Here is a 13,358-nt window from a genome sequence, read left to right as displayed (position 1 = left end):
CCAGAGGCTCTTTAGGTCCATTGCTTCTCCAGTGATATTTTCCCTGTGATAATTGTGATCAAGTCATCTTCATCAAAACCATCATCATTTAACATTCATTTTCATGCTAGCATGGGTTGGATGTTTTTGCCTGATGTCCCTTCTCTATGCCTCTTGGTCTTATGCAAGGCCTGGTTGTAATTTCAATTTTCTTAATGTCATCCTTAACTAACTGACTATGTCTTACATGGTCTACTCGTCCCTCTAAATCCATCAACCTCAATAAATCTACATCTGCTAACTGAACCTTTCAATATGTGCATGCCACCTCAATCTATTCTCTTACGAAACATCAATTATGCTGGGATGTGTAATCTATTTCTCAACTCTTCAAATAACGTTCTATCCCTGAGACTTACACCACACATCACATGAAAAATATCACTGGACATATAATCAGATTTCAACAAAACTATTAATCAAAACATCAGATAATTCCAGAAGAAAACAGATCTAGTAATGTAAGAATACTTGACAAGCATTGGATGAAGATCAAAGAAATCCTGTCATACACTTTGGGGAATTACCTTTTTATGATTTAAAATTCATTGTATATTCTGTAAATTAAATACCTTTTTATGACATATAAGAAAATAACAATTACATCATGTGCCATCTAATCATGTTTTTAAATAATATAATCTTATTTCAATAAACTTTTCAATGATTTAAAATTCATTGTATATTCTGTAAATTAAAAAGACCTTGTTTAAAAAAAAAAACAGGAAAGTTCTGAGTGTTTGAACCAAATAATGGTTTATTTAATTTCAGATTAGAAAACAAAAAAACTTTCCCTCAAAAATGTCTTTCAATCTTTGAAATTGATTTGATTGCGAATGAAGGTAATAATAAAAAATCCTCAGCAAATCACAAGTTTTTCCTTTTTATATTTATTTATTATCCCTCTATTATTATTATTATTATTATTATTCTACAACTGGGATAATTAATATTTGTTTCACAAAGGGTTAATTTTACATATATGATCAACATGTAAAATATATATTAAAATATTCCTTGGTTTTGAGAATTGGCTTAAGTTTTCTAGATTGCATTTTAATTATTCTAATTGCCCTTTACTCACAACCATTCTATTACTGTCATCATTTGTTTGACTCCATCAATTTTATTTGATAGAGTGTCTATCAATTCTCCCTCTCTTGATGTTTATAAATACAAATAATCAAACTAACAGAAAATAATAGATAAGATTAGAATAGTCCATTATAAGAAATATCATCAAAAGTATAAACCTCTAGGTGAAAAGAAAAAAAAAAGCTAAATTTGTATTTATTATAAATTATAAGATGATATATAATATAGATCTGTTAATTATTTACTTCAACAGTGCTCAATACTGGAGTAGAGCTTAGTAATAGTATGGAAATATATCTACCCATAAATACCCAATAATTTCCTGTGGGTATGAGATATAGACGCTTCTTTATAGTTTACTTGATATATTTTCATATTATATATACATATAGTATGTTGAATCCAAAAAGAATACAGTGTTTTTAAAAATGTTGTTTTGAGTAGTGGTGGGGGGATCTTTTTTTTTTTTTTACTTTAAATATTTATTTAGTTTTTTGTGCTCAAATCGTCAGTTTTTAAGTTCAATAGATATTTATTTATAATTCTAGACTATTTATAAATAGACAATAGAAAAAAAAAGCATATCCCACCAACAATATCTTTATATTCCAATAAAGAGATTAATTTTTAGCAGTCATTTCTCCAGACAATCAAAGTTTTTCTTGAATGATTCATCAGAAATATATAAAGAGAAAAGAATCCCAAAATATTAAAAACTTACTTGCGGATATTCATTAAAAAAAATATGTGAATTTTGAATGATGCATGCAGTTCAAAACAACTTCATGTTTTCTATTAATTAGGTTTTCTTTTCCTATTATCTCAATTTTAAATCAATTAAAAGATATAAACCTTAATCATTAATACAATATTTCAACCAATAAATTCTTTAAAAAAAAACTATCTAAAAATAAATACTTAACAGGGATTACTCTGATAATAAAAAACTAAGTTGTTTCCCTTAGATTTGAATAGTTTTATTTTTAAATAATTCAAAATATTGCATTTTTTGTGTGTGTTCTGTTTATCTTTATTTTTTATGTAGAGGGGGGAGTAAATATGTCTATGATTTGGAGAAGAAAAAAATCGACCTAAAATATTAATTTTTTTTTAATAGTTTTGTTTTTCTGACAAATTTCAATTTTTCAAATAATTTTGTTTTGTTTTATCTAATCAAGCATTGTCCTTGTAGACTCAATTTTGATTGTACAAATGGAAAAATATTTGATGAAAATAAATCCTTTTATTGGAAAATAAATATATTGCTGAAATCTGTTTTCTTCTTGCTGTTTCCGATATATGAGGCTGTAGTCGCTAGCATTGCCTGGGGTTCTAGTCTATGTAAATTACAGGAAAAAATAAAATAAAACTAAACAATATTGCAATAGGAAATGTCTAAGTTCATTTAGGTACAAAATCAAAGTAAAAATAATTATGCCCCAGGTGAGATTCGAACTCACAAAATATGTCTCAATGTTACAGTACTGATTGAGCCATATGATGTTTTATAGAAGTCAGTAAACTTGAAGATTAACAGGTGTGGACCGTCTAAGTTCAAGATTAGAATTGAAGGCAAGAATAAACAAATATTTGTAGCTAAATTCTTTCCCATTGTAGATTTGTGCCCAGAAAGAAGCAGTGAAATCTACATGCTATCAAAATTGAAGAAGTTAAGTTACTGACTGAGAACACATCTACTCAAAGAGTTAGAAAATTAGGCCATTTTCTTGTTTGTTTCTTGATTAACTTAATATTCATAAAGCAAATTAGGACAGGACCCTTGAAAATATATATTTTTTTTTAATCTCATGACACCAAGGCATCTCTATTTCCTGTAAAAAGTAAACTATAAAAAAATTCTTACTCAAAGGATTTATATTTTTATTCAGAATTACAAAAAAAAACGTTTTGGCAAATAAATCTATTTTTAATCAAATATTTTCAAAAGCTTCAATTAAAGAAAATTTCTATTTCTAATGGGTTTTAAGAAAATGATTTATAAGAGAAAGTTTGATGGCACTGAGAAGGCAGTGAAGCTAATACAATCCTAAAGGATTAATTTATAATCCAAGATTATTCTGTATTCTTAGAGGTTTTCTTTAGCCAACAATGTATTTTGGCCACTAATCTGATTAGATGAAGGATTATTTGTGCAGAAAATGCACCTTGTAAATTTTCCTGTTCTCTATATTCATATTTTTTAAATGCTCTTCTTTTAAAGCAGAAAATGATTTTAAAATAAAACCCAAACATATGTTTCTGACGAAATTCTTCCATATTCTAAAACTGACAAATCTATCTTGATTTTAAGGTTTGTTTGTTTTCTTGTTTTCTTTTTTTTTTCTTAATAATTTGTTTGCTTTTCTTATTTTTTTTTTTTGCCAATTGATATTATTCTGAAAGTTTGATATATAATTGAAATTACTCTTAAACAATGAAAGATCTGACCTCTTAAAGTTAATGCAAGTAAAAATTATGTTAATTAACAAAAATAGACGAATCACATGCAATCTTTGTCCAAAACAATTATACATTAAGATGCGTCTTTTTAATAAGCATTTTCTCATTTAAACACGTTTGAACAAACAAAATAGACAATTTCTGCCTATTGATCCTTTTCTAGATTTCATTTCTTTGGAGATGTTTCCTAACATTAGATTTTATATTGTTAACTTATAAAACAAAACTGTTTACACACATAGCATTCTGGCCAAAACTGAGATGTAAGGGTCCTTAAACTGTAAACGTTCTTGCACAAAATGACCAACACACAATACACTTTATACAAAAGCCACATACGGTAGACAGGGAAAGATTTTTATTATCATCCAGACTTACGGCAGGTGGTAGTGTAAAAGAAATGCGCGTGTTTCTTTATAAACTTACAAAAGCAATAATCTAATGACTTCAAGAAAGATTTTGGTATTATTAACATCACCTGATGTGCTGAGAAAGTTTAATAATCAACATGGCAAGTCAAAATCCAGTTTTAAAACTAATTTAAACACAAATTTAATTTTAACTGAAAAATCAAAAGAAAAATAAACATTCCCTTCATTAACTTTACCAGTAACTCTAAATCTGGATGATATTACAAAAAATAAAAAATTGTTGTGGTGCCCACCTTACAGATAACCATGAACTCTTTTGCTTACTATAAAGACTGGGAGAATAGCTCTCTTGGTGTTATATACACTCGACAAACTGACATATAACCACTCTTTATTTGCTGTGCTTATCTTTCCTTTTCAATATAATTTGTTTCTACTATATACAGAGTTGTGCCTTTCCTTTGGACCCTTAGCAATTCACAACAAAAATAAATTAAATATACTGAAAAACAAGGTATGGATAAGTGCAACAGGACCATTAAAAATCAATTTATAGTCTACGTGATCCCTTAAGCTCAATTTCATATTTTTGATACTGTCACAAATCTTGATCAATGGATTCACTTAATACAAAAGAAAAATGTGAAGAGTTTTATGCAATTAGAAATCTGACAAACTCAAGACAGTTGGTCCGATGGTTTTGCTGAAAGCACTACATTAGCTCAGCATAGAGGTTAACCGAAAGACGAATCAGTTAAATTAGTATGATCATGTTGAGTGTTCATCCTCCTGAATCAACCGTTGCAAAAGCATGAATTTCTTAAATTGCAGCAAAGTTAGCTGGTCAAGAAAAAACTTACAAGCAAATGATGTGACAAGATTGTACAGAAGGGGATTTGGAGACCTGCTGAACTATGTGGACTGAAACATGAGCTTGAGTAATATAGGAAAATGTCCGAACCCTGAACAAGGAAAAGTAATGGTCAAATGGACAAAGCAACAAACAATTTTATTTGTGTAAAATCTATATCAATTAAATAACGTCATTTGCAAATTTGAACTTTTATGGAACTATCTGTTCGGACATTTTTTTTTCTTTATTTTGTGAATACCCTGGCAAGTATAACAGAATTCAAAATACTGTGTAAATGAGTGTTGTTTTTCTTAACTTAAACTTTGATATTAAATGAAAAATTAAATAAAATGAGCAATATACAGAAGTTACCTATTTTGTTTAATCAAACATATAAAGTTATTTTGTGACATTTTAAAAGTCAGACCCAAACAGCATTTAAGATGACATATCAAACTGATTCTGACTAGCCAATTTTTATTTTTTTCTTATAACATGTTATTGGCATGTAAAAACATTGTAATATTGAAATTCTTAACTATTTTCATTGAAGAGTACAAAAGTTAAAAACAACTAAAATGTTAAGGATGAGAGTTCATATAGAAACGTTTTAATTTGAATAAAATATGCATCAAATTTCATTTCATATTTTATTTTATTCAAATTAAAACAACGTTTCTATATGAACGCTCATTCTTGACGTTATTCTCACATTGCCTACGCACAGTTCAAACATTTCAAAATACAACCGCTAGATACAACGCGCGGCTCTTTACAAACAGACTTCTTTACAACTTTACAACATGGCAAGGAAGAAGGAAAAAAAAAAAGAAACAAAACACACTGAAGATGGAGCATACCTCTGAAATAAATTTCAAACAAGTAAAATATTTGTTTATTTTCCTAATATTATGTTGTGATTTGGCTTTCAAGCGCACTTGACGCATATTTTATTTTATTCAAATTAAAATGTTATTTCTTTTTTGTATATGTTTTTTTTTTTTTGTATGTGTTTAAAACATCTATAAACAAAAATGTTTTCACAATATCTCGGGCAATGCCAGGTAGATACAACTAGTTATCAATAAAGTTTATCAATTAAAAGTAAAAGAGAAAAAAAATTACCTTTCCATATGCAGTGGCTCCAGCAATTAAATGAGTGAAGTTGAATTTATTTTGTACTTCAACAACCAATGGAGTTAAGCTTTCTAAAATAAATAGACAGGTAAAAAATTAAAATTTAAAAATGGTTTAATAACAGCCTAAAATTAGAAAAAATGCAATAAAGAAAAATATGGTTATTTTTTTTACTTTTAACACATACATACATAGTGACGATTTTCAAACAAGTTTTTAACATTTTTCTCAAATATTTCTGCAGCACCATGTGTATTTTGCAAAAGTCGAAAACAATCTCAAGCAATCAAAGTTTATTTAAGACAAAATGGAAATCTAAATAATGTTTTTTAAATTCTACTTTTGGGTTAAATGTTTAGCTATGCGGTGTATAGATTATAAAAATCTTAGCAACATTCTAGAACAATAATCCTTAACTGTTTATTTACTGAATCTGTAAAACTATTAAAACAAAAGAAATATCTTTTTACGACAACAAAAAGTTTACACAGGTTTGTAACCAAAAAGTATGGAATACCACCAGTGTTCAATAACACTGTTTATATTTGATTATGTTGATGCATATTATAATGAAGATATTGTGTAACCGAAAGTTGGTTAATCTTTTATTTCAAATTGCATTTTAATAAAATATTGTTTTTGTTTGTTTTGTTTTTTACATTATTGGGCGTATAGATCTATTATATTTTAATACCCATTTCAATTAATATAGAGAACAAAAAAATGGTTCACAGGGTGAATAGAATGGCTAATTAACAAATTTTAATAAATAATGAGCAGAAACGATTTCTAATTGTTTTATTGTATTATCTTAATTATATTATAAAAAAAAATTGTGGACGAATCTTAAAATAAAAAAAAGAAAAGAAAAGAAATGATTCAGACAAAACCAGAAGACGTTTACTGGGCAGCTAAATTTCTTTGTTTACACTGAATCTGTGATAGTGGGGCCCAATGATAAAGAGCTCATTTCTCAAATTTAAAAGCTTTATACTCTGATGAAAACGAGTATAATTTAAAACATTAAAAACATCGCGACATCAGAGCATGTTGTCAATCAGAGTAGAGTGATAAAAAGCAGATGGAGCTAGGTAAAAAAGGTAAAAAAAAATCAAAGTTGACCAACATTTGCTGAGAACTAAAAAAAAAGAAAAAAGAAAAAAAAGACCTATTTCTAAAGGAAGAAACTCTTCAAGTAGAAGGCTATCTGGCATCTAGGGAACTCTACAGTGTAGGGGTGGGATTTTGCTGCTTGTCAGATTAGTCGGGGATATTTACGTTGACGAGTACAAAGGCTTGGAGTTTGAAGCACCTTGCATTAAAATATTTGTAAAATAGGCACAGGGATGCAACGTTTTGTCGATGGGACATATGTTGGAGATTGGTTGACAGTGCAGAACCTATTAAGAAAGTTTCTTGTAATTATTAAAGAAAAGAAGCTTAGTCTTGGCAGCATTGAATGTTACCATCCATTTATATCCTTATTCCACTATAGACTGGCGGTTTTCCTGTAAAGTTTCAGTCATTTCTTTAGATATGTTTTCATTCATTTTCCCCCTCATGTCTGTTATAGAATGTGGTGTCATAAGCAAATTACCCATCTCAGAGGTAATTTTATCAGGAGGCCATCTATATATATAAAAGGCAAAATGGGCGCGTGAGTTTTTGTATGTCCAAGAAAGGCTTTTTTCACCAGAGTTCCCGGGGGGGGGGGGGGAATTACTATCGCTTAGAACTTCTTATATACCTTGTAGATCATAATACGTACGAATTGCGAACACGTGTCGCAGCTAGATTTATTTATGTCGAGTTTTACACAATTCTTACTATTTCGGCTTCTCACGTGTTGCTTGAGCTTTTTCATATAAAAGTGAAACTGATGTGAAACTAAGGCACAGTTCTCGGCCTATGGGCCGGGAAAGTCCAGAGGGCAATAAATGTTTGGTCAATGTCGGTTTTACCATCATATCACAAAATTGCTTTCATTTGGACACTCCCCTAATAAACCCCAACAAAATCAGACAAATTTGGGTTAAAAAAATAACAAACTCAAAAGATCCTGAAGTAAAATTAAGTGTGGATTTGACCTCATTAAATGCGCAGTTAAAAACTGTCTCGCAGAAATTGTTAACTGCGGAATAGCGTGTTGTTTGACCTCAATTTGAACTCATTCACTCTTTAATACCCAAATTAAATGTCTTTTATTGCTTATGTCGCCGGAGCGCAAGTGCATGTTGTCAGCCTATTGGCCTTAAGGCTTCATGTTCGAGCCTACCTGCCACCATTCCCCTTCTTTTTTTTTACGCCTACAAAAGATTTTTTTTTTTCCATTTTGAAAATCGCTGTTTTTTGTTTTATTTTTTCTAAGCTTAACTTTTTTTTTTTTATATTTAAACAGGGTTAAGTTTCCTTTTTGTTCTGCTTTACTCCCTCCCCCCACACACACAGCTACAAACACCCGAGCAATGCCGGGTACCCCCACTAGTCTATAATATAAATCTCTGTCTGTTTAAATCTATGTACGTATGTTTGTATGTCTCGCAAAAACTTTCAATAGAGGTGACGGATCATGATAGAATCATTTTGAAGCTCAACATCTCGGATGACAAATATTGAATAATAAGCCAAAAACATTAATTCTTTCACCCTAAACTCGGCCATTTTGTACAAGAAGGGGTCGATCTTTTTCGCTGACATTTTAGCAAGTCATCATCACCGTTGGATTGACTCTGGTAAATTTCAACACTTTTGACTTCCAGTCATGTCATGGAGATATCAACTAAAATGTCAGATTTTCTTTCACTTTCTTTTCCACCTTCACGTCACGGGTTTGAGCCTGCGTGCCTACTACCACTTTTTTTTTTTTTTGCTCAACACACACCTCCAAACACCCAGGCAATGCTGGGAACCCAAGCTAGTTTATGAATAAGAGGAATAATAAAGGTTCAAAGATCAACCTCTGAGGCACACTGGCATTTATATCATATCATTTTGACATACAATCATCGATGACAACCTGGATTTTATCTTATAAAGAAAGATTTGCTTATGTTAAGTATTCCTCCAGTAATACATATGATTTAATTTTCATGAAAAGACCAACACGCCAGACTCTGTGAAAAGCCTTGAATATATCTAGGTTAATTGCCCTAGCTTCTTCTTCTTTGCCCAGTGCATGGTATATACGTTCAGAGATTTTAGTTAGGATATCTGCAATACAACGGGGTTGCCTATAGTCATAATGTTAGTCGGAAAGAAGTTTAATATTTATGCTTTATTAATTAAGGACTGAAATATTTTAGCAAAGAGAGAGAGGAGGCTAATGGGGCAATAATTTAGTGGGTCAGTTTTTTACTTAAAATATAAATTCACGTGGCAGCTGCAATGTTAAATAAACTTCAATCAATTTCCATCAAATAAAAAAAGTTTAAGTTTCTTACAATCTATGACAGTTTACAGATATGGTGATGTGTACTTAGTAGGTTAGGGTGTGTGCTGATGAATTATTATGGTGAAATTGGGTGACCTAACAGAACGGTTAATCCAATAATCTTTGGAACTAAGATTAGAGGAAAATTGATGTTGAATCTGTATAACAAGTAATGCATGATCTAATTGAATTTTAAAAACTCAATTGTTTTGGTGCCCACCTTACAGATAACAACAAACTCTTTCTCATACTATAAAGACCGGGAGAATATATCTCTCGCCATTATGCACAAGTTATGCACACTTGGCAGTCAAACTGATGTATAACCACACTCTTCATCTGTTGTATTTGCTTTTCTATTCAATATATCTTTTTCACTAAACACAGATTTCTTCTAAATCCTTACCAGTTCACAAGAAAGACTTTCCAGAATTTTTCAATGACTCATTCTCATTCGAAGAATTATTCAAACAACTGATTTTTTTCTTTTAGTTTTTTCTTTTTCATTTATTTAAATTGTAAAATGATATCTTAATGTATTCAAGGTCAAGACATCTACAGATGATTTGAATATTAACACTTTTGTAATAATTCATGTTCTTTCTTGGGCATCATCATGCGGTTTTAATGTCTTGTCTACTTGTTATGAGCATAAAACGCTTTCATGGCCTTTCCCAAAGCATCTAAGCATCTATCCAGAATATTTGTTCCAGGCATAGGTATTGGTTTAGGGTCTCATAATCACTGATTCGCTCTTCCCAAGTCTTATGCAGGTTTTCTCTCTAGCAAAGTACATCGATGGATCCACCCAGCCTGTTTTCTTCACAAATATGAAGTAAACAGTTTTTTTTTTTTACAAAAAAGTCACCACTTATCAAAGCCCTGAAGGCATTCGAGGATAAGGGCTAATGAGTATACAGTAGTCAATGAGAAAATGTAGTAATCGTTAGTAGTGGAAATTTGATAAATCGGATTACTTAAAGGAGATGGCTCATTAAGAACTTGTTCACATTGGACTTGAAGACAACCATATTGTAGTCAGTTGGAAAGCAGGAAATAGAACAAAGTTCCACAGGCATGGAGTTCTAAGAAAGAAGCTTTGTTCATGGAATCTACATTTAGGTTTAGGCACACATAGTGTTTAACTACAGTTACAGTTGAAAATGATAATTCATAAATTTAGATAAACTTACCTGCATGCACACATAATTATACAAGTTTCAATAAAAAAAAATTATCAAAAAAAAAGAAAAAAATGTTGTTTAACCTAACTTTAACTTAATATTCAGCTTTTATATTCCAACGAAATTTATATAATAAATCAAACTGTTTTGCATGTCTGTTGATCACTCATGAGTTACTCAGCAGAATTACATTCAATTTTGCATGAATTGGAATTCCAAATCTAATATAAGAATAAAATTAAAATTATAATTTTTTCAAGTTATTAAATGAAGAATTCAGTCATTTTTGATAAAAGAATTTATGCTTCTTCAAACATTTAATAAATTATTTGGATTCTTATACAGAATTTCTTGTATATTAAAAGAAAAACAAAAATAAAAATATTTATGATGTAAATACCCATGACAAAATGAAAATATATTAAAAAAAAAGTCACATAAATTGATCAAGTAGTTTCATTTTTAAAATCAAATTTTATAAAAAAACTGAAGAGCAGCTGTCTTGTCAGAATTTTGAAAAAAATAAATAAATAAAAAGACGGAAGATAACACAATAATTCCAACTTACAAGATTTATGTTGTAATGGCAATGAATTCCCATTAATTGCTTAAAAATGATTTTCTTTATAAAAATTAAGCTACTTGATCAGTTTATGTGATTTTTGGAATATATTTTCGTTTTATCACAGGTGCGTATATCAGATTTTTCTTTATTTTTGGTTTTTAATATAGAGAGGGTTTTTTGGACAAGAACCATTTTTTTGTAAATGAATGATTATAAGATTTGTTTTGCCCATTCTATTTAACTCATAAACTATGCCCTGATAGATACTACAACTCTATTTCAAAGTAACCCTGGCTGTAACATTAACTAGGCGATGATTCTACACTTCCTAATATTCCCAAATTCAGAACTATTGGATACAGTTTTATTTCATACCCAGAATAGTTAAGAGTAAAGAAAGCTTAAGTATATAATAGGGTTTATAAAAAAAGAAAGAAAAAAAAAATGCTAAAAATTATACGTTTTTGGGTGATGGTGTGGTGGGCAAATGAAAAAAGGGAGCCCGAAACCATATGTCATAGCCAGAACAAATTCTATTTAATCTATGGTTGAGACCCTGACAGGTACTACAATGCAGAGCCATAACGGATCTGCGAGTTAAATTGTGTGATTCTATACTATCCTATCTTCAAAGATCTCTAATTGAAGTTTTATCAACAAATGCACTTTAAAGCTCCAACCTCTGACCCATCATCACAATGATGTGTCCTGTATCCCTGTGCCTGTTTTACAAGTATCTTAATGGAATTTGTTTTGTTGAACTCAGTCTTGTACCCCCTCGACGTACATGTGCGGATTAATCCGACAAGCAGCAAAATCTCATCCCTTCACTGCTGAGGTACCTAGATGCCGAAAAGCCTTTTGTTCTATTAGTTTCTTTCCTCCAACTGCTAGACTCAAGAATTCCCTCCCTGTTTCCCGCTTCCCTGCAGAAGTGTAAATGTAATGTGGACAGACATCTTGCTACTCAATTCTCCACAGTCCTCTGTTAGACACAATCCCAAATAGTAGCCCTCTTATGTCCAAATGGCAGCATGCTTGAAACTAATATTTCAAATGAAAAAGAAAAAAGATTGTGTCATAGAAAGTAATAATTAAAATGCTATAATTGATGATAATAAAATTTATAGCCAATTTTAAATTTTTACATGCTACATAAGATATAATAGAATCGAGAATACTAATGATTAATATTGCAATAGTTTTGGCATAATGATACCGAGTACGATCACAAAGACTTGGACGATTATATTTATAGCCAGGGGTGATAAGAACAAACCAATCAGGCACCAAAATCGCTGTATGAAATATACTCAATCACTTTGAATTTTCAATTATAGTATTTAATCTTGACACGAAAAGAGGAGCAGCATTGCTGATCCAAACCAGATTAACATCCCCATTCTTTACAATTCAATGCTTCTTTGACTGAACTGATACTGCTAATTTTTGCTTAGAACAACTACATTTAATACTTGTAATTGGATATATTTTTTCTCTCTACAATAGGGTTATTTCTTTTGACACAACTTTTTGGGTCATTTTTCCAACTACAAAAATGGTTTTGCATTCATAAATTAAAGAAAGTCCTAACAGCAGGAGTGAAACTAAAAGTTGAATTTTAAGAAGTTTTCCAGCTAGTCTCAAATAATAAATTCTTGCAATTCTTACTAAATCGTTTTAGAGCCTAAAGTTGTTATTTTTGTCCATTGAACTCTATTCACTTTTCAGAAAATCCTAAGCCAAGATCAGAGCAAATATTGCTAGTTAACCAAATTAGACATTTGTCTTTTCAAGTTATTTAATTAGGCAGAGACAGAAATACATAATCATAAAAAATAACTTGTGTATATGATGTATGAAGGACAAATATACACTGACGTTAATGACTGTCTACTGAGATCATTTGGGAATTATTTGGAGCAGGGAGTTTCAAGTGAGTAAACCGTTATCAGATTTCAGAGCCTGCAACCAATTTAGATGTTCTAAAGCAACAAGTGTCACCGTTCCCATTTCTTTGTATTATTCATCAATTCATTTGGATTCTTTGGACAACTGTTCTCATCTTGGGTACTATTTTCATAACATTTTGGTTGCTGCAACCTCCTACCTTAAAGTGTATCTTGTCAAACTTGAGAATCTTTCTGTCTAACTATATATATATATATATATATATATATATATATATATATATATATATATATATATATAATATGTAGCAATA

At 30.2% G+C, this 13,358-nt stretch overlaps 1 protein-coding gene across 1 annotated transcript in view; it reads right to left on the bottom strand.

The window, feature by feature from the left end:
• LOC145276995 (electron transfer flavoprotein subunit alpha, mitochondrial-like) overlaps positions 1 to 13,358 on the bottom strand; it is a 163,348-nt gene that overhangs the window by 63,528 nt on the left and 86,462 nt on the right. Inside the window, exon 4 of the mRNA XM_080128573.1 lies at positions 5,944 to 6,026. Within this exon, the coding sequence (XP_079984699.1) occupies positions 5,944 to 6,026 (83 nt within the window). The remainder of the gene's footprint in view (positions 1 to 5,943; positions 6,027 to 13,358) is intronic.

This window comes from Euprymna scolopes, chromosome 5, assembly GCF_053919585.1.
Source record: "Euprymna scolopes isolate OS-2025 chromosome 5, ASM5391958v1, whole genome shotgun sequence".
Lineage (NCBI taxonomy): Eukaryota > Metazoa > Mollusca > Cephalopoda > Sepiida > Sepiolidae > Euprymna > Euprymna scolopes.
The sequence above is the reverse complement of the archived record's forward strand: the minus strand, read 5'-3'. Positions and strand labels throughout refer to the sequence as shown.